Genomic DNA, 23,512 nt, shown 5'->3' on the forward strand with positions numbered 1-23,512 from the left:
CTAGGCACTTTGTGAATACCCTGGGCACAGTAGATAAGCCAAAGGGCAGTGCAGAGAACTGATAGTGCATGCAGCCTGCTTTGAAGCATAGGTATTTTCTGCAAGATTCCCTGATTGGGATTGTGCATGTAGGCTTCCTTTAAATCCAGTGTTGGCAACCAGGCATCTTTGCCTATTATGGCAAGCAACTGGTGAAGAGTTAGCATCTTGAATTTTGGAATCACCAAAAAGGTGTTTAGGATAGAAAGGTGCAGGATAGAATGCCATGAGTTGTCTTTTCTGGGTACCAGAAAAAGTGTTGAGTAGAAACTTTGTCCCTTTTCCTCTTCTGGTACAGTCTGAATAGCTTTTAATCTTAAGAGAGCGAGTACTTGCTGTTGAGCCTCTGCCCACTGATTTGGGGGTAGATCTAGCCAACCGTTTGGGGTTGGTAATGTGTGGAAGTGAAATCTGTATTCTTGGGAAACTATGTTTAAAACCCATTTGTCCTGGGTAATGAGTTCCCAGTTTTTTGCTTGCAGAGCAATCCCCTCCCCAAAGGAGCAGTCAGTTGGGAAGTGCTTGGAAGTTTTAAAGTTAAGTCACTGAGACAGCTTACCATAGGGGGGAGTCTTACTACTCCCTGATTTGGAAGTGGGAACCCCCCCCACTGCTTAGTCCTGTGCGTACCCTGGGACTGAAGCCTGGGTGTTCTGCTGGTTCTGGGTTTGAACTGAGAAAGCCTGGAAGAGGCAGGAAAGGACCAATTTTTTGAGGGCCAATGCCTACTAAATCCTGGAGGCTGCACTTGTAAGAAATCTTGTAACAATTTGCATAGATTTAACTTTTTCCTCCATCTTTTTAAGAACTTCTTCTGCTTTGTTGCCAAAAAGGCAGTTCTGATTAAGGGAGCATCCAGCAATTTAGTTTTAACATGATCGGGCAAAGATTGCTCCTTAAGCCAAGCATGTCTTCTAAATACAGACCCGGTGACAGCAGCCCTGCAAGATGCCTCTAGTGAAATAAAACCACATTGCAAAGTATGTTTTCCAACCTGTTCAGCAGAATGCATTAAATCCTGTGAATCCTTATTTTCAGCACAATCAGGAATCAACATAATTTTCTGTTTAAGCAATCCAATGATATGCTGCTGATACTTTAACATATGAAACTGGCAATTTAAGGCCCTGATGGCAAAGGTTGCAGAGGTGTATACCTTCTTACCCCATCTATCCAGGGCCCTGGAATCTCTATCAGAGGGGGTAGGATTTTTGGCAGTAGTAGCCTTAATGCCCTTGGGCCCCTGTGAAATGGTCTCAGGATCCACAGTAGGATTTTTAAAAAGGAACTTGTGAGAATCAGGAACCCTGTAATATCTAGCAAATAGCAATTTCCAGCATACTGAAACTTAGATCACATTTTATATGACAATGTTACTTTAATACTTACTTATTGTTAGAAACTATACTCTTATACTAATTTACATTACACCATGTTTCATCTTTTATACAGATTATTTATTTCACACCATTCTTCTTTTAACACAAATCATTTTAGAAGAACCAGTATACCATTTAATATTTAACATTCTCTCAACATTTTTAACATATTTATTTAATTATAAATTTGTATATAACGTAAATGTATTATTTGTATTTATATTTATATTTTATATTTATAATTATTTATACGATATATAATATTCAGATTTTTATTTATTCACATTTAACATTTATATTATATAACATAAGGATTTTTATCAATACTTTTTATATATTTTCATATCCTTATTTTGATTTAGATTTATACCGCATTATTATATATTTATATTTATATCTATATTTACATTTACATTTCACATTTGGCATTTATATGCATATACACATTTTTTATCAACACACTACTTTTTAGGTACATTGTGCGACTCTCCACAAAGAAAGATGCATATATTATTCTTTGACATGCATATATTTTTTTGATTTTTTTGTTAATTTTAGATATTTATGATGTTTCAAATAACATTATACATATACTAAAACAATGTTACAACAATATAACACATGTAAACTAAGACATGGTTACATATATTTAATATAACACCTTCATATTTCTTTGTTTTACAATATGTATATGTTTTTAAGCTTCTTAACAATGGCTATTTTGTGACAATTGAGATGATTGATTAATTGGTTATTTAATTGGCTCTGCAACTATTATTTAAGGGATGATGAACAACACAATCTTGTACTCTGGTGATGCCCCAAGTTTAGGGGTGAAAGCGCTCAGTATCAGTGGATTGTACAGCATTAGTGGATTGTATCGTGTACTGTCTTCGTTTTGGTCTGGATTTTGTGTATTAAAGGTTTTTTAGAAACCAGGATCCAAGGTTTGCTGAATTGTTTGCTTACTAGTTTGTTCCACTCCTAGACAACCCTGTAATATCTATCAGGTTTCCTGGGAGCAGGAGGTAAGGAGTCAGGAGCCAAGCTACATTCCGAAAAGGCATCATCAACAATGTCCAGCACAGACGGGATAGCTAAAGGCCTGTGTTGGGTAGGAGTAGGAAATCTCTAAGCCTCTTTTTAGAATCAGAGTAATCCTGGCTTTCCCAGTGAAAATGCTCCCTAAGAGTATGCAAGGTTTCACCAAAAGAAAAATCCTCTGGGGGAGAAGCAGAGGGAACAGAGTCCTCTGCATCAGAATCCTCATAGGTACATAAGGGTAAATCTTGGTCATCAGAGGAGACAGAAATTTCAGAATCCTGGTCATAAGTATCACAAGCAAATTCAGTTCTAGGTCTCTTAGAGGGGGAAGGTTGGCTTCCCCTGATTAAAGTAATAAGGTATTCAGCCATTCTTATCATTTGTTTTTAGGCATGGAGGCCTGACCATATGGTCTGGGTGTCGGTTTCCTAGGAATGGTTTGAGTTTTAGGCCTTGAAGAAGAAGATGGTGTCGGTTTAATATGCAAGTCAGTAGGCCTGAATACACCCTCAGAAGCCAGTGCCTGCACAGCGGCTCCGGACCCATCCAAGGTAGAGACATCCACAAGTTCCACAGCTGAAGCATCTCGCGGCATACCTGATTCTGAATGGGTCTCAGTAGAGGCTTGCGAATCTGAAGTAGCGAGTATCAGGGGCTGCGAAAGTGCCTCACTGAGTACCGGCAAACTGGCAACTAGCTTAGGAGAAGCGATGCCAGCAGCTTTGGACCTAGGCGGCCTGTCTCTGTCTTTATCTTTGTGTTTTTTCAGAATGTCGGTAGTTGGGTGGCTGACCGAAGACATATCTAGATAATTGAACCGAGTATCAAAATATTTAGAAGCAAAAATATACAGACGACGAACAGTTCATGGTTTAAATAAGGCACAAAACTGACACTGAGGATCCCTTGAGTTTGGTTCCAGGCACAGAATCTTTTCCATTTTTCAGCATAAGACTTTTACTAGACCTCCCTGCCTCCAAAATGACATCCAACACTTGTTTACTGAGGGATGGTAATGGAGAGATTAGGTAATTAGCCAGGCTGCCAGGTTCAGGGTTTGAAGCTGGGGGTGCAGAATCTGGCTCTTCTGCTGAGACAGCAGGGTAGGGGTCTGAGGCAGGTGCCAATGGGGCTAGCTGTGACACACTGTGCAAGATGGGGTACCAGTGTTGGCATGGCCAGTCTGGTGCAATCAGAATCATCATTGGTTTGTCCTGTTTGATCTTTAGTAGTACTTTGGAGAGGAGAGGCAGAGGAGGAAAGGCATAAACTGATAGATTTTTCCAGCTGAAGGACAGAGCATCCACTTTCCAAGCTTGTTTGTGGGGAGTCCTTGTGCAGAATTTGTCCAATTGGTAGTTCTGGGGGGAGGCAAACAGGTCTATATCTGGGCTCCCCCATTTGTTGATCAACATGTTGAAAGTCTTTGGTTCCAGTTTCCACTCGTATGAGCCCATGAGATTTCTGCTTAGTTTGTCTGCCAGTGTATTTAGTTTTCTGGCAGGAATTGAGCCTGTAGATGCACTTGGTAGCTCAAGGCTGTGTTCCACAGAGCCATGGCTAGTCTGCAGAGGGGGTAAGAATGGGTACCCCCCTGCTTGTTTATGTACCACATAACAGTGGTGTTGTCCGTCTTTACCATTAATTGTCCTGGAAGAATGTGGTCCTTGAAGGCTGTCAGAGCATTCTGTACAGCTAACATTTCTTTTTGATTGATATGCAGGTGCATTTGACTTGGGTTCCATTTGCCCTGGATGTACCTCCCTGCCAGGTGAGCCCCCCATGCATAGTCTGATGCGTCTGTTAGGGTTTGGACGGCAGAGTGAATGACAGTCCCTTGTTTTGGTGGCAAGCCTCTGCCCACCAAAGAAATTCTAACCGTAGGCAAGGTATGATAGGAATCATTGCTTCTAGATCCTAAGAATGTTGACACCATAGGCTTTTTAGATACCATTGTAGTTTCCTCATATGCAGTCTTGCATATGGAATTAATAGAATGCACAAGGCCATGAACCCCAAGGCTTACAGTATTTGCCTTGCAGATAGCAGGGTTTTTATGACCACTAGTTTGAAGTAAGTTGTCAAATGAATTTGTTTCTCTGGCGTGAGGAAAGCCATCTGGGAAGTTGTGTTCAAGCTTGCTCCCAGGAATATAATTTGTTGACAGGGTACCAGATGTGATTTTTTTTTTTTTTTTTGTTTATAGTGTACCCCAGACAAGTTAACACCTTTTGTACAAATGCCAGATGATTCAGAAGTATGTCCTGGCTTTCTGCCAGAATTAGACAATCATTCAGGTATGGGTATATTTGAATATTTCTTTGCCTGCAAAATGCAATGACTGGAGCTAGGCACTTTGTGAATACCCTGGGCACAGTAGATAAGCCAAAGGGCAGTGCAGAGAACTGATAGTGCATGCAGCCTGCTTTGAAGCGTAGGTATTTTCTGCAAGATTCCCTGATTGGGATGTGCAGGTAGGCTTCCTTTAAATCCAGTGTTGGCAACCAGGCATCTTTGCCTATCATGGCAAGCAACTGGTGAAGAGTTAGCATCTTGAATTTTGGAATCACCAAAAAGGTGTTTAGAATAGAAAGGTGCAGGATAGAATGCCATGAGTTGTCTTTTCTGGGTACCAGAAAAAGTGTTGAGTAGAAACTTTGTCCCTTTTCCTCTTCTGGTACAGTCTGAATAGCTTTTAATCTTAAGAGAGAGAGTACTTGCTGTTGAGCCTCTGCCCACTGATTTGGGGGTAGATCTGGCCAACCGTTTGGGGTTGGTAACGTGTGGAAGTGAAATCTGTATTCTTGGGAAACTATGTTTAAAACCCATTTGTCCTGGGTAATGAGTTCCCAGTTTTTTGCTTGCAGAGCAATCCCCCCCCCCCCAAAAGGAGCAGTCAGTTGGGAAGTGCTTGGAAGTTTTAAAGTTAAGTCACTGAGACAGCTTACCATAGGGGGGAGTCTTACTACTCCCTGATTTGGAAGTGGGAACCCCCCACTGCTTAGTCCCGTGCGTACCCTGGGACTGAAGCCTGGGTGTTCTGCTGGTTCTGGGTTTGAACTGAGAAAGCCTGGAAGAGGCAGGAAAGGACCAATTTTTTGAGGGCCAATGCCTATTAAATCCTGGAGGCTGCACTTGTAAGAAATCTTGTAACAATTTGCATAGATTTAACTTTTTCCTCCATCTTTTTAAGAACTTCTTCTGCTTTGTTGCCAAAAAGGCAGTTCTGATTAAGGGAGCATCCAGCAATTTAGTTTTAACATGATCGGGCAAAGATTGCTCCTTAAGCCAAGCATGTCTTCTAAATACAGACCCGGTGACAGCAGCCCTGCAAGATGCCTCTAGTGAAATAAAACCACATTGCAAAGTATGTTTTCCAACCTGTTCAGCAGAATGCATTAAATCCTGTGAATCCTTATTTTCAGCACAATCAGGAATCAACATAATTTTCTGTTTAAGCAATCCAATAATATGCTGCTGATACTTTAACATATGAAACTGGCAATTTAAGGCCCTGATGGCAAAGGTTGCAGAGGTGTATACCTTCTTACCCCATCTATCCAGGGCCCTGGAATCTCTATCAGAGGGGGTAGGATTTTTGGCAGTAGTAGCCTTAATGCCCCTGGGCCCCTGTGAAATGGTCTCAGGATCCACAGTAGGATTTTTAAAAAGGAACTTGTGAGAATCAGGAACCCTGTAATATCTATTTGGTTTCCTGGGAGCAGGAGGTAAGGAGTCAGGGGCCAAGCTACATTCCGAAAAGGCATCATCAACAATGTCCAGCACAGACGGGATAGCTAAAGGCCTGTGTTGGGTAGGAGTAAGAAATCTCTAAGCCTCTTTTTAGAATCAGAGTAATCCTGGCTTTCCCAGTGAAAATGCTCCCTAAGAGTAAGCAAGGTTTCACCAAAAGAAAAATCCTCTGGGGGAGAAGCAGAGGGAACAGAGTCCTCTGCATCAGAATCCTCATAGGTACATACGGGTAAATCTTGGTCATCAGAGGAGACAGAAATTTCAGAATCCTGGTCATAAGTACCACAAGCAAATTCAGTTCTAGGTCTCTTAGAGGGGGAAGGTTGGCTTCCCCCTGATTAAAGTAATAAGGTCTTCAGCCATTCTTATCATTTGTTTTTTAGGCATGGAGACCTGACCATACGGTCTGGGTGTCAGTTTCCTAGGAATGGTTTGAGTTTTAGGCCTTGAAGAAGAAGATGGTGTCGGTTTAATATGCAAGTCAGTAGGCCTGAATACACCCTCAGAAGCCAGTGCCTGCACAGCGGCTCCGGACCCATCCAAGGTAGAGACATCTACAAGTTCCACAGTTGAAGCATCTCGCGGCATACCTGATTCTGAATGGGTCTCAGTAGAGGCTTGCAAATCTGAAGTAGCGAGTATCAGGGGCTGCGAAAGCGCCTCACTGAGTACCGGCAAACTGGCAACTAGCTTAGGAGAAGCGTCGCCGGCAGCTTTGGACCTAGGCGGCCTGTCTCTGTCTTTATCTTTGTGTTTTTTCAGAATGTCGGTAGTTGGGTGGCTGACCGAAGACATATCTGGATAATTGAACCGAGTATCAAAATATTTAGAAGCAAAAATATACAGACGACGAACAGTTCATGGTTTAAATAAGGCACAAAACTGACACTGAGGTATGACGTGGTCAGGGGCTAGGCAAGGAATACAGTACGAATGAAAATATTTATGAGGTATTTGCTTTCCACAAGAAATACAATTATTGACTTTTACTGACATCGGTTTAGAGCAAGGAAAAAGTTTCCTCAACGGGGTACTTAGCTTTAGTTGAAGACTTCGGTTCTGAATCTCGAAAATGAAAATTTCAGGAGTTGGCCGACCGGCACTTGCGAACTGCTTCTGCTTCGAGCACCGCACGGCAAGAAAGACTGATGTAATGGCGTCAGTTGCGCACTTTATACCCCTGACGACCTGACGTCATGGAAGATGAGACAGCAACCGCCGCAGGACCCAAGACTTTGATAATCAGGCCGACTGTGGGCTACTGCAAGCAGATAACCCAAATGTGATGACTGCAACAGTGAAACACGAAGAACATCCCATCTGTCTGAAATTATTTGTTGCCAAAGAAAGAAACAGAGACCCAGAGTTTGGGGAATAATTAAAGGATTTCCAGGGTAGGGATGGGGGTTACAACCTGTAGATAATCATTCAGACTCGCAGTACTGTCCTTGTTTGTGGGAGGCTCCTTCCATCTTTTTAGAGTCTCCATTCCATTGTGTTTTTTTTTTTTTTGAGCATTGTCTTGCCCGAAGTTTACTGTCTGCTTATTTCACTTTTTGTGAAAGGACCCTGAGTTAGAGATGAAACCTTTAACAACTTGTAGAAAGAAAGCTGAAAAGTCTGAGTCACCACTTGGATCAGTTTTCTTTTTTTCAGGACCTCAGCAGCAGATGGTCCAAATACATCCTCTGGGGATATATCAAGGGGAGAATTCAAAATTTCAGCTTTTACATAGTCAGACACATTTTGAGAATGTAAGCATGTAAATCTTCTCATAGCAGACCCAGTAGCTGCTGATCTGGGAGATGCATCATCTGAGTCATAAGAACAAGTCAAAGAACGTCTGGTGATGTGAGAAACAGAAGGAATATGAGAAGTTACAGAAGATTTTACTCTCAGAGAAAAGAAGGTGGCAGTTATGTTCCTCAAATTTTCAAAAGTAGCAAGCAAAAACTTTAATAAGTGAGCTTGATAAGAATTCTAAAAATAATAGTGTCAGAACAATATGCTATTTTCCCAAATCTATCAAAAGTTTTCCCATCCTTATCCGAGGGAGAGGGTTTAGTATTTGTTAAATGATTAACTGCAGAAGAATTTTATAAGGAAATCACTGCAGGGACAAATCTGGGATTAGAAGACAAGTCTTTGCAAGACTGAGGAACCTTATGCAGTTTATCTGCCTTCTTAGGGGTTGCAAACTGGCTATCAGGTAATGCTTTGGGATGTAATAAAATCTTCTAGAGCTGGAAAGAAAGGAAGAACAGCAGCAGACCGAGGACATTCTAGCTGTAATAAATCATAATAGGTTTTCAAAGAAACTGGAATGCCATGTTCTTCCAACTGAAAATATCGATTCATTCTAGATATGTTTGTTTGTCTTTTCAGCTTTTCCCGGTTAGGCGTCGCCATAGCAGAACTAAGGTCCACTAATGACTGGCAGTCGATTTTTATCGTGGCGAGTTGCTAGCCTGACGCCCAACCTTCAGCAAAGGCACGCCCATTCACGCATGTCTTTTGAAGGCCACTCGACCGCGGGGAGGACATGCAGACTCCACACAGAAGGCACTCCAGCCAAGAATCAAACAGGAGAACCTCTTGCTGTGAGGCAACAAGCTACCGCTGTATCACTGTAGAAATGGTATCAGAAAATGAAAAGTTCTTTCAATGGGAAATCAGAAAAAATACTCTCTTCATACTCGCAATCTGTAGCCCAAAGATCGAGAGATAACTGAATTTGTTTCTCCTAATTCTATTCCCTGCTCAGGACACTGGCAATCTTCACAAACTAAAGAACTTATTTTTCTCTTTATAGTATAACCAGAATGTGAAGGTTTAAGAGCATGAGGTAAGCTCAGTAAATCTTCCCTAACTAAAGTACAGGAATATCCACAGAAACAGACAGGCTCATATCAAGGGCATCACAGTTCAGCCAGGTAGAGAAGCATTTCCTGCTCCTTTTACCAAGTCTGATAACAGTGGTTCTCCCAAGCCCTCAGAAGACACACCGACACCTGTTGATAACACCGATCATTTAACAATGAATGTTTACGATACACTAAGCATTTCACATGCTTTTTACATAAAAATATTATCTTTTTCACATATCGAAAACACAGTTTATAAATTAAACTTTTCAGTCTTCAATCATTTCTATCTCTCCAACTCTGCAAACATACACCTGCTTTCTTTAGTGGTTTTCCACTGACAATACTAAGTATAGTCCTCATAAAGACATCCAGCAAGAGATTTGAAATATATGGCCCTAAAGTCTCCTTCATGTGCAATACAAGTGGCTAAGGTGAAGGGTGCACAATGAGGTGTAATGCAGGTAATGCAGGGCAGCATTTTCACCCACTTCACTGACTGATGCAGCTCCTTGGGGAACACAACCTCTGTATGTATATATATATATATATATATATATATATCTACACACACACACACACACACACACACACACACACACACACACACACACACACACACACACACACACACACAGTTCATTAGCGATCATGGGATTCCACTGGAGATTGACTATCAGAAGACGTATACCATGACATGTCCCTCAGCTTCTCACTGGGAGAGGTGAGCTTAGCTGCCACCAAAATCTGAGCTGGGTGACTCATAAAGTTGCAATCCTTCAACAGCAAGAAATAAAAGAGAAAAAAAATAATGCTAAACACTGATAAAATGGTGAAAAGCCATAAACTCGTTGTTAAGTACTGTAATAAACATGAAATGAAAGATGGGCAAAATGAATTCCTTGTTTACAAATACTCAGTTTTTTCCTGTACACCCCAACCCCAAGGGAAATGCATGTTCCACCTATGTCTTACATACCTAAACTCCTTTAGTACATTATGTGCAACTAACTCCTTAGCACACTGTGTGCAACTAACTCTTTAGCATAGTGTGTAACTAACTCTTTAGCATAGTGTGCAACTAACTCCTTAGCACACTGTTTGCAACTAACTCCTTAACACATTATGTGCTACTAACTCTTTAGCACACTGTGTGCAACTAAATCCTTAGCACAGTGTACACCTAACTACTTAAAACATTATGTGCAACTAACTCCTTAGCACAGTGTACACCTAACTACTTAACACATTATGGGCAACTAACTCCTTAGCAGAGTGTACAACTAACTCCTTAGCACAATGTACAACTAACTCTTTAGTACAGTGTGCAACTAACTCCTTTACACATTATGTGCTACAAACTCCTTAGCAAACTGTGTGCAACTAACTCCTTAGCACAGTGTGCAACTAATTCCTTAACACATTATGTGCAACTAGCTCCTTAGCACAGTGTACAACTAACTCCTTAACACATTATGTACAACTAACTCCTTAGCACATTATGTTCAACTAACTCATTAGCACATTATGTACAACTAACTCCTTAGCACAGTGTACAACTAACGCCTTAGCACATTATGTACAACTAACTCCTTAGCACACTGTGTACAACTAACTCCTTAGCACAGTGTACAACTAACGCCTTAGCACATTATGTACAACTAACTCCTTAGCACAGTGTACAACTCCTTAACACATTATGCACAACTAACTCCTTAGCACAGCATGTGCAACTAACTCCTTAACACATTATGTACAACTCCTTAGCACACTGTGTAACTAACTCCTTAACACACTGTGTACAACTAACTCCTTAGCACAGTGTACAACTAATTCCTTAGCACAGTGTACAACTTACTCCTTAGCACATTATGTACAATTCTTTAGCACACTATGTAACTAGCTCCTCAACACACTGTGTGCAAATAACTCCGTAGCACACTGTGTACAACTAACTCTTTAGCACACTGTGTGCAACTAACTCCTTAGCACACTATGTGCAAATATTGTTTTCTCTCAGTATCATCCCTCTCCCAGAGAACCCAAAAATCACCCACACCAGACATTAAGAAGGATTACAAGAATTAAACTATTTGCTGTGTTACAAACTAACATAGCCTTTCCTCTTACCTTAGTGGCCAGCCTGTCCATGTGCAATGATTGGGTGCATGTCTGATAGTTACTCTAACACTGATTAAGTGCAGGTCAGTTTAACATCTTTACATTAAAAGAAGGCTGTGCTAGTTACTGCCTTGATTTCACTCCTAGCATCATTCAAGGGACTGCAAACTGACTTAGCAGGATTCACCTAAGCTACATTGTGCCATCCTCTATATCCACATAATTATTTAGACTATCACAATACTACTACTCCAGTCTTCATTTCTTATATTTTCAGTAAATGTCATCCTATTTTATCCAAGTGTTAGTCTGTTAAAGTATGGTCAATGGGGAAACACCATGTTGGACCTGTCTAACCTCTTCAATGTCCCACTAATACTAGTGTAACCAGCAACTTATGCTGCAATTGTTACAACCATTTACCTGTAATCACTCTCTGCTCCTTCGTATAAACATCTTCAACCTTACTGTTACCTTAGCAGAGATGTTCTTTAACCTTTTGATGTGCAGTGCATGACATTCTGAAAGTTGCAGGTAAAAAAGGCAAAAATAGAAATTAAAAAGGTGATGCAAATAGAAATATAAGATAAATAATAGCGGACATATATAACAACTTATAGCCAAGAAAGCATGAAAAGATATTTTGTAGAGTGTGGTACTTTAGAAGCAAATACAGTGAGTGAGGTATTTGGTAAGAAAATCATTTTATTATTATTATTATTTAACAAAAATCCACAAAAAAGTATTTTACCTTGGATTTTTCATATTTAAGCCAACAAGCTGAAAGAATTGACTTCTCATGCTCTGAAAACAGAGGGAATAACTGCTGAAAGACATTTTGTATGAAATCTTCTCCCTCTCTGCAGTGGCCAATCAGCCATCTTTCACTTTTTATGGTTCCATTGTGTCCAACAGACTTGAAACCGGGTGCCACATAATCAACAAATGTTAGTGGTCTGTCCAAGGACAAATCCTTGTCAAAATTGGAGATGTCATCTAACGCTGCAGATAAGCAAGATGAAGGAAGACCGTATCCAGATGGAATTCCAAGAAATTGGAGAAATGATGAAATCAAATGGAGTCTAAGATGAGGTGTAGTAATTCTAAACATAGATGGGCCGATGTCATCAAATAAAACCTGGAAAACAAATACAAGAACAAAAGTTTCATAACATGGCCAATCAAAATGACACCACTCACAAAACCTGTTCCCCAAAGGCAGACTCCTGCAGCAGATATCATAAGGATTAACCAAATAGCCTCTGGCTGTCTTTTCTGGCTAACTGACTTCAAAGCATCGTGATGGTGGATAGTCTAGCTAATATTTATCATACCATCTTCAGTTCAATCCATTGAGCAGGGTGAAAAACACCAATTAAGCAGAACCACAGAGAGACCTACACAGCAAGAATAAAAGGGAAAACAAATAAATCACCACTACAGTCAATATGATGGATTGATTTTAGGTATGAATATCCCACTGGTTATGAGCAAGATGCTGTCTTTGCAAATTACAGTTTAGATCAAGGAGGTCCTGCAAACAGAAGCCACTCTCATCAGAAGGTAAATCTTTCAAGCCAAATATTTTACCAGGAACCATTTGGTTTGTAGGAAGACAAAGTTAGAAAAGTGCTTATAAGCAAATAACTGAACACAAAACGTGGACCTTAAATGCAGGCAACACTTTGAACATACTAATGTCTCAAATACTTCAGAGCTTTAAAAACAATGTGATTACAAAGGAGTTACCATTCTTGCCTCTGATCAGACAGCTGTGCAGTACCAGTTGAAAAAGTTAAGGTTTTCTTAGGGATGCTTCTTGAGAAATTAAAACATGCATAATTAAGTCACAGTTAACAGGTCATGGAATAAACAACTGCTAATGACTTAAGAAGCAAGCATGCAGTGCGATGATTTTAGGTCAGGGATGAAGAATAATCAAGTGGACATGTCCATCAAGTTAACTCTTTAGCTTGAACTCTGCTAAAAGGTGTTGGATAGTCCCATTTGAATGCTGGGGTTACCTACAATGGGAATGATTTGTTTTCCTCCAAAATTCAACAGTTGTTCTAACATTTTCTGTTAAAGGACCATAAGGAACGTAACAATTTCCATCCCCTGAACAAAAGGTATGCCCAATAACAGCAATGATAGCTAGTTTAAAACTGATAAAATGATTGTATATATTAGACAAATTGCACGGTGTGGGTAAGGTAAAACATGGGGAAAGCAGCCCTCACATGCAGTTACCGATAATTATATAAAAAATATGGCACATGAAATACTTAAATTTCATATAGTTAAATAAGGTAGAGCTGGATATTTGAAGTGAGATGAAAAAAGGAGAAAAATAAGTGGGGAGAAAGAAGGAACCCTGGAGACATACAACTCTAGAAACATAGCAGAAAAAAATTGTCTGAAGTAGTGAGGGAAAGAAAGAAAGAATTAGATATGTCCTCTGGAAGATAAATGTAGAAAGAAATCTACAGATTGAATGGGATACTGTCAGACTACATAAAGTCTAATGTAAAAAGGTTGCAAGAAATTGAAAGATTTCCACAAACTGGAAGATGGGGCTTGTAGAAAGAATTTCTGCATTATATATATATATAAATATAAATATATATAAATATAAATATATATATATATATATATATATATATATATATATATATATATATATATATATATATATATATATATATGATATATATATGATGGTTTGAAGGCTGATGGTTTTGAAGAAGCAAATTGCCATGTGGACTGACATGCCGTGAAAGAAATATTAATCGAGACACCAGAATACTTTTTCCAGAATGGACTTCTGACCATATCCCCAGACTGATTTTAGTCAGGTTTAAAACAAATAATGTGAAAGAGTATTAACAAGTTTCTGGAAAAAAGTTAAGATGTTTCTTCTAAGGGACACAATAACTTTTGTTGATAAAGACTATTCACAGGCAAAAAGGTAGAAAATAAACAAATTCTTCCTGTAATTGGATTATGCAAATAAAGGTCCCTGAGGTTTAAAATTCTACCAGGTTCCAATGAAAATATTTTTTGCAAGTGACGTCAAGACATTTTTAGAAAAATGCAGAGCATACATTGCAGGTAGTAAAAGAGATGAAGACCACAGAGGGGTAACAAGAAGATGGTAACCTTGATGCCAGACAAAAGAAAATCCCCTACTGCAATTAGGATCTATACTGGGAATGATGCCAGTAAAGCCTTTTCCAATGTTCAAGCAAAAGTTGGAGGATAAACAAAAACTGATGCTGGAAGCACAGATGGCAGAGAGATAAAATTAAAAATATAACTGTCTTTAGCCTAGCAATAGTATCCATATGTGGTAAGAAAGTAAAGTGTTACATGACTTTTTATGAGTACCGAAATTATACTGATAGTCCCTGATAAAGCATAATGAATATATTTCAAATGTTCACATTCAATATGTAACACAGCATGACTGACCTATTCAGTCAATGTGCTGGTGATATGGGGAGCATCACTTATCAGGAGTGAAGGTTTAAACACATTACAGATTTTTTGTTTAATGTTAATTTTCAGAGGAATAACAATTTAAAAGGTAAGTCCCTTTTATTCTTTTACACTTAAATTAATAGGTAAATAAAAATTGTAGTTATAGTGAAAAATGAGGAATACCTATTTACAAAACAAAATATTAGCTTGCCAATGAAAATAAGTTACAATTAACAATGGAGGGACTGAAATAGAACAGAAGAGTATAATTGGATAAAAGGACAGGGAATTTAGCTATGTTACTGAGGCTAATTCATTCAGAGGTGGAAACTTCATTTACTTAAGTCTAGATGGTTAACTCAAATAAGGGGGGGGTGCTTCAAAGAGAACGGCTAGCGATACAGTATAGCTTGACAATGAAACTGGATAGGTAAATGATACCAAAAATGAATGAGAAAGGATGATTTAAAAAAAAACACGAAGGAGGTAGATTATAGCTGCAGTGAAAGGAAAGACAGGAGAGAAAAACATAAGTTACGGATGCGTAAAATGGAAGTGAACCTCTAAACTGACCTTCTCTAAGAAAAGAAAGAGAAAAGTTAATACCTGGTGGTATAAGGGAGAATAAGGGAGCAAAGCAGGGCAGAAGTGGGAAAGGGTGACTGAAGGGCAGGGGCAATTGGAATACGCTGAAATACTAATAAGGTTAATTTGGCTGGTGTGCACAGACCTGCCAAGATAAGACAGCTGTTTATCTAGTTTTGATGTAAGCAGATAACTGAGACAACATGTATATGGTTTTGAAGTTAAGCTTGTTATTAGAATTGTTTTTACATACATCTTATGAGGGAAGATTAAGGAGGACAGTATTTGGAAAGGAAGAATTGCAGGACAGCAACAAAAGATATTTGCAACTAGGAAGTATAAAAATGCCAATGCAGAGAGAAGGAAACTTCTAGCACCATTAAGATGGATGAAAACAGCACAGAGATGACTAGACTGCAAATTACAGCTTGGAATATGGTCTGACAAGACAAAGTAAGCAGGAGAAAAGAAGAACATGTTTACCACATATAATAACGTTACAAGAAAAGCATTTAAGTGAGACTGGACTAATAAAAGGAGTGGCAAAGCTGGATATAGCTCACAGGTGAGAAGGGGGAGAAAGAGGAAAAGCTGACATTTATGTAGAAAGGCAAGAAATTTCAGCATCACCAAGAAGAATAAAAACAAAATAATTAAGGGTAACTGGGAAAGAGAAAGATTAATAATAGTAAATGTATACATCCATCACCAAACAAAAGAAAAATAATTAAAATATGTTTTAGGGATAACAGTGGCAAGTCAGCAATACATACTATTGAGACAGAGTGACTGGAACTTAACAACAGATGGAGGCGACGTGTTGGGAACCTGGACAATATAACATTAATCGGAAAGCAGATTCCTAGGTAAATACAAGAAAGTGTTTGGTCTGAAGGATATAATGGAGAAGGTATGGGAAGTAGCAATCTTATATAGTACTGCCACCAGTATGAGAACTGGGCAAAACTTAACAGAATATGCACATCTTTCGAATATAAGGATAAAGTGGTACCTGTGAGATTCATCCAATAATTACACTGGACCACGCCCCAATATTAGTGTAGACAATGAAAGCTTATGAAGATACAAGGCTATACAAGGACTACATCACTACTGATCTCCCAACTATCTAATGAAGAAAAGTAGCTTTAAGTGCTGTACAGAAACAGTATTAAGCCAGTATGAGAAGTGACACATAGATGTGGAAGCATACCATAATAGCCTATTTTAGTAATTCTGGTAACTGCCCACACTACATTTTGCCATTTAAGTGGTTTAACTGTTGGTATTAAACCCTTGTTTCTTTTTTATGTGATGAATGACAGTCAGGCTAATTCATGACCTGTGTTCTGTATCAGTTGTAATATATACTGCAGCACTTTGAAACTACAGAACCACAATATATTTTCTACCCTGTCTTACCAAAATTATATGGATGGTTTCTTAATAAAAAGCTTTAACTTTTTATTAGGAATATACCTACATGATTTTACTGAACCCTTTGTTTATGTCAGTTGAGGTATAGAGAAGGGTGTGCCCATATACTCTAATGGATGGAGACCTGCTCATTCACTGAAATGTGTCTGTTAAAGTTTATGGACACATTCACATGCACTACCTACACTGACATTTCTGAGAATAAAGTTCAGTTAACTTTTCGGGGAAGTCAGTAAGGAATTTTATTTATTTATTTATTTATGAACAGTTTAACTTTAAACTTGGTGCCCTAAAACAGGCATCAATAAGAAGAAACTACAGGGCAGTGCTGGAAGCCCCACATGCCATATAGTGCAAAAGATAGGAAAAAGAAACTGTGATGGAAAACCAGCAGTTTCAGGCCAGTCAGTTACAGAGCAAAGTGCCCAAGATTGTTCCCCCCACCCAGTCTGTTGTTACTCTTTGATTAAACACACTGCATTTGTGGTTGATGATGTTGTTACTGTTGTCGTCATCCACCACTTATGAAACGTGACAATATAATTCACTCCCTTTCCTTGTCAGCACATAAGTATCATTACACAAAGTCTATTCCCTTAAGTTAAACACATTTATCCACCAAATGTATTCTTTACAGCCAGAATACAGTGTGTCCACCAAGCCAATCTGTGTTGCACTTTTAAACATGGTGACTTGAGTCGCCTGCCCTTACTGTGTTGGTCTTTCATAGCTACGCCCAGTCTTACTCTGTACGTTTACACGAGTGGCACTAGAGGATCAAATTGGGTAGAAGTTCCTCCCCTTTGACTGTGTTTTCTTTATTCCTCTAACCACAAAAGCACTGGACAAGATGGAAAGTCAACTTACTGTTATTACCTTTGTAGTCAGCCTTTCAGCACCAGGTCCCTGAGACCGTGTACAAACTGCCTTATTCTCACAGATAATGAACTTCTACTCAACACCAGGTCTCCTGAGACGGTGTATAAACTGCCTTATTCTCACAAGTAATGAACTTCTACTCAACACCAGGTCTCCTGAGACCATGTATAAACTGCCTTATTCTCACAGGTAATGAACTTCTACTCAACACTAACATTCTTATCTGAGAGAGGTGTAAATACCCAATTAATATGGAGGCTGCCCTCTCACTTATAAACATTCCCTGTGAGATTCTTACACAACTCCACCGCTATGCTTTTCTAATCACAGCACAATGACTTATGCTGAAGCTGTAAAACAATCACTGAAGCCTCCTAGAATAAGAAGATTAAGATTCAACAAAAATAAAACCATTCAACTACCTCATGCATCCCACCCATAAAGAGTCATCCTGAGCAAAATCACTCCAAACTGATCACTGCAGCAATAAAAATGTTTTAGTCAAAACCCACTTTCTCATGTATAACATCAAAAGGTTTACATTAAAAAAAAAATAACACTATCAGGTCCATTAAAAGAGCTCTTGGAATTACTCTGGCCTCTGAAGACAAAGATTATTACATTTTTTTTACCTGCGTTAGAAAACTAAAGCAATATCCTACATTGCTCAGCAATTATTCATGATGGTGCCTTCTTGCAAACAAATTTAGCACTAACTTCACCCCTGAGACATCTATTCAAAGTACTAAAATATCCAAATCCCTTACTCCTCCAAGTATCAGCAAAGACCATTTACTGAAAATACAAACAAAACATAGCACCTGACAATATACCCAGTTGTTTAATTAATAATGCTATACACGCCATTGCAGCACATTCCTCAAACTGTTCACCTTCAGTTTAGTTACTGGTTTTGTCCCTGATAAGTGGTGCACAGTACGGTGATGCCGCTCTGTATGGGGGCCTTATAACTGACCAAGTAATTACAGACCTATCAGTTTTACAAGCCTCATCTACAGATCCATGCAATGTATCATAACTGATTTCATAAACTGTGACATTAAGACTGATGTTAGTCTTGACCTCCAACAGCTTGGTTTTGTGAAAGCTAAGTAATTTCTATTTAATCTAGTAAATTTCTTTAGAAGGGTTAAGGAGACTGCAGATGGTGGTTGTTCAGTGCACATGGCATAGCCTGACTGGGCTAAGGTCTTTCACACCATTCCTTATGCTATCATACAAGAGATAAATGACTGAAAATCGATCCATATGTGGTAGGATGGATAGTAACCAGCCTGAAAGACAGATTCAACTCAGTGCAAGCTGCAGGTGCCTCATCAAAAAGCATAAAGATGACAAAAGGTGTCCTTCAGGGATTGCTGCTGGGACCTCTCCTTTTTGCTATTTACTTTTCAGATCTCTATGTACAGAGCCTAGACCTCTGGCTAACAAAGGTAGCAGACAATTTTAAACTGGGGGTTAAGTTATTTATGACACCTAAACCCGCTAGAATGAACTATCCCTTGGAAACTCTTGGTGTACCAAAAATAGGCGCAAACTAACTGATGAAAAGGTCAGTTTCAGCACTTCTGGTAGACAACCCCTCCTCTCATCATACTGACTAGACAATACACTTCTACAAACAAAAATGTAGTGACGTACCCAGGTACTTGGGTTGGCAGCTCCCTCCTTTTTGGTGATCAGGCAACAACAGTTGTCAGGACATCCTTTTACTTAGTCCAGCTTCTTGCTAAAGAAATATTATCAAGGTCTAAAGAGGTAATCATTCCCTTATACTCAACGCTGATCAGGCCAATTATTGAGTACAATACCTCCTTTGGCATGCATCTCACAAAAAATATCAAGCAATTAATAAGACTCCAAAGGTTACCAGAAAGACTACAGGCCTAAAATCCCTGAGTTACGAAGACAGGCTGGAAATTCTATCCCTTTATTCAGAGTCTTACAGACTTTTCCAGAGAGATATCTGTCTCACTTACCATGCCATTAGAGACCTGATTGTCCTGGTTATCTGCAAGTTCAGTATTTCCCCCAGTACTAGAACCATGATGCAAGGGCACGTTTACAATGCAATGCATCCCAAACCTAATAAACTCCCCCTGCATGTTAAGCAGAGCAGCTTATTATCTTCCTTTAGATATGAACCCAGACGATTGAATGGGTTTTCACAAACTTACTGCAGGACTGCCTGGTACAGCCTTTCTAGAGAAAGGAGGTACTGCCAAGGCAAGAATGGTCTGGTCATGAGAAACAGCGGCCTTGGACTAGCAAAGAATCTACAGATGGCAGGAGCCAAATACATAACTATATGTGTGTGTGTGTGTATACACACACACACACACACACACACACACACACACACACACATACATAACAATAGCATGGAGAGAAAAAAGGGAAAAGGCAATAACAATATTGAAAAGTACTACACAAAGTGAAGGAGTTTCAGAAAAGGAAGAAAGGGGTAATGGGCAGGGAAAAGGAAGAATGGCAGAAAGCAAAGAAAGACATTGGGGAACACTTGGAGATAATCAGCAAACAGTGCAAAATAGCTTTACTGCCATTATATTTAGACTTTTAACAACATAAACACAAAACTGTTAGTGCAGAAGTTACAACAACAAAAAGTGGAGGGGAATATAGTGAAGCTGAAAGACACAGATGAATATAGTGAAACTGAAAGACACAGATGAGGCAAAATATACAGAAAAGGACAGAGGGAAATATTAGAGGGACTACACAGATATGAGAAATATCCACGAGCTTGGTACCAGACAGAGCTGTTCTCTATCATAGGTTCATAGGTTCATAGGTTCATACTAGGCTATCTGCCCGAGGGCATTTACAAGCCTAGCCCATAGTTTTCCTTTAGTATGGGGAACTATACCCATTATTTTGCTGTGCCTCTGTTGAGCAGTGACACTGAGGTAATCCCTGGGGTATATCTGCTATCTCCCATCCATTGGTCAAGATTTCTCTTGAACAAGGCCAGCGAGGTGCTCTGCCTCACATATACGGGGATTGTATTCCACAGCATAGGGAGTCTTTGGGTGATGAATCTATGTTTAAGTCTCCGCCTTGTGGCTCTGACAGATCTAGATTTTTGAGGCGAAGCATATTCATCAAATGTGGGTTTGACATCGCCTTGTATGTTAGGCAAAGGTCACCTCTGAGCAAGCGACTGAATAGAGCTGGAGTTCTTTCAGTCGGGCAGCATAGGACAGATGTTTGAGACCCTTTATCCTTTTGGTGAGGAACTTTTGTGCTTTTGTGCTCTCCAGCTGCTGCAAGTGTCGGGTCAGATACATTATGGGGCATTGTACTCAATCATTGGTCTGATGAGTGATGAGTATAGGGAGACTATGACCTCCCTTGATCTAGATGAGAATCCCTTCATGATAAGGTGGGCAATGTAGAAGGTCTTCCTAACTACTTTAGCTACATGGGTGTCGAATGACAGACTACTATCAACCTGGGTCCCCAGGTCCCTGATAACTTCTTCTATGCTCAGTGGATTTCCACCTATTTGGTAGCTAGGGGTAACTTCTTTTTGCATTATACATATAGCTATTAGCAATAACACTGAGAGAATCTAGTAAGAGGGGAGTTAACTGGTACTGTTAATAAGAAAAAGATATCCCTATTTGCAGAGGATGTCATTCTGAGCACTGTTGAACCATGACTGACTACACTGGTAACATCGAATATACGAGTTCAATATAAAGAGATAGCACAATGCCAATCCAGAAAGCAAAGGGACAAAACTAGGCCCCAGAATATGACATGATATAGAAATACCCAAGCCTTGGGAACACTATAGGAGGAAATAATTAGGAATGGAACAAGCAAAGACAGATATGTGGAAAGAGAGAGTATAAAAAAAGAACAAAATGCTTAAAAATGGAAGCTAATAAATATGCATCCAGACAACAAGAGCCAAACAATTAAAATGTTATATAGTAACACTAGTTCTATACATAGGGCAAGCATTTTTCTAGAGACCAAAGAAGAAAATATCTTAAATAATAATGACATTAGGGAATTCATATGGTTAAATGGGACAGATTGCTTCTACTAGTAATCAGTGTGGATTGGGGGTACCAGACCTAGAGACACATTTTCTGATCACAGAGATAAAACTGTTCTATACCATGTGAAATTCCAAGTATAAACCCAAACAGAAACAGCTGACAGAATACAAGAGGAAAACTTGAGTAGACTAGGTTTCTGGACAGAAGTAAAAAGGCAAGATGAAAATAAAAAGAGATACAATTACGTGTATATGGAATTAATTAGTATAATTATAAAACTAGAACCACATAAAAAGTAAACCAAAACAATGCAGAGGTCTGAAATAAAACGTGAACTTTAATACGATGTAAGCGCTTTCACAATCACTAAAAAACTGCTTCTTCAGACATTATAGCAAATAAAACATTCATTCTACAAAAAACAATTCAAGAACAACCTAGCAATCATATTACTTAATTTGACCATATCCTAGCAACAATGTTACATTCCAATTATTGTTTCTACTCACTTAAAGCTACAGTCCCCTATCTACATAAATATAGCCTAATTATTTTAATGTATATAAACATTTAAACATTTCTATAAAGGCATAACAAAAATATATACATATGTACATAAATCAAAAGAATGAAGTAACTAGTTATTCAGAATGCAATCTCATTTATGTAAACTCCTAGCATTAAGAATAGGCTTCAATGGGACTTTTGTCATTCAAACCCTTGCTAATATCCACCCTCATTCTCAAAAAATTCTGTTAGATTTTTCAATGTCACCACCATGATCATTTGGTCTGACATTAAAAATGATACAACTATGAATGCCCTGGCCAAACATGTGGTAGAGAATGACTTAACACACGTTTTTAAATTTCTGATAACAGAAGTGGTCCATTGCACTTATTAATGATGAAGAATCTTAGGAGTTCCACCTGATACAGCCTAGTGGAATAAACTTCAGATGAGAAATGTTGCTAGTTAAGTTTGTATATGTTTTACCTTTGGAGGCAGTGATACCTTAGTGTGAAACATTTAGAGGGGTCTTCCATATTTAATAGGGAGGTGGGGACCTAACTGGACCTAGAATGTGTAAGCCTGGAAGAGCATTTTGACTGCTGCTGATCTTGCTGTGACTTGTGAGTGCTTGTGTTTTTCTGGACAAACTGCAAGGTGCTGTAATAGAAGGTAATTTTTTTAAATATTGTCCAGCAATAAAACTGGTGGGCATCTAGCTATGCTGTAGACTGCATCAACTTTCCCTATTAATTTGATTATTTTAAAGTCTGACATTAAGAGCTAGAATGCATGTGTGAAATAAATTGGAATAATAATTTTTGCAGTCTGATGGGGGGCATGATTCAGAAAAAAAGCTAGTTCTCTTAATTTTAAAAGTTTAAATTATAGCATGAAGTGCTACTATGCATTTGTGTGAAACAAACTGGAATATTTAGTCTCTTATGGGCAGGAGGGATTAACTATGCTATGGGTGAAAGCAACTTGCCCTCTTCATTTGCACAGTTTAAAATCTTGCATTTTAAGGGCTGGGCTAGTATATATTTGTCTGAAAGAAACTGGACTGTTTTTGGGGAAACAACTTTGCTGTGAATGAAAGTAACTGCGCTCTTCATTTACTCTGCTTAAAGTCAAGAATTAAAAGACTAGTTTACATTTGTGTGAAATAAACTGGAATATTTACAATTTCTTTAACATGCTGTCAGGCAACCAGATGCAGGGGCAAGCTGTGCTATGGAGTAACTTACTCTCATACCTCTCAACTTGGAAACATCAAAAATCTGGACAAAAGTCCATGAAAAATAGATACAAATCATCATGCTGATTAACATAAAATTTGCATACATAATTATGTAACCCCACCCACTTC

General features: G+C 38.9%; 1 protein-coding gene across 1 annotated transcript in view; it reads right to left on the reverse strand.

Annotated features, from left to right (window-relative positions):
* Positions 1-23,512, reverse strand: part of NRDE2 (NRDE-2, necessary for RNA interference, domain containing) — a 766,517-nt gene that overhangs the window by 157,398 nt on the left and 585,607 nt on the right. The window contains exon 9 of the mRNA XM_044073622.1: positions 11,952-12,338. Within this exon, the coding sequence (XP_043929557.1) occupies positions 11,952-12,338 (387 nt within the window). The remainder of the gene's footprint in view (positions 1-11,951; positions 12,339-23,512) is intronic.

The sequence above is a fragment of the Protopterus annectens genome, chromosome 6.part0 (assembly GCF_019279795.1).
Source record: "Protopterus annectens isolate FY-2018-M chromosome 6.part0, PAN1.0, whole genome shotgun sequence".
NCBI lineage: Eukaryota > Metazoa > Chordata > Ceratodontiformes > Protopteridae > Protopterus > Protopterus annectens.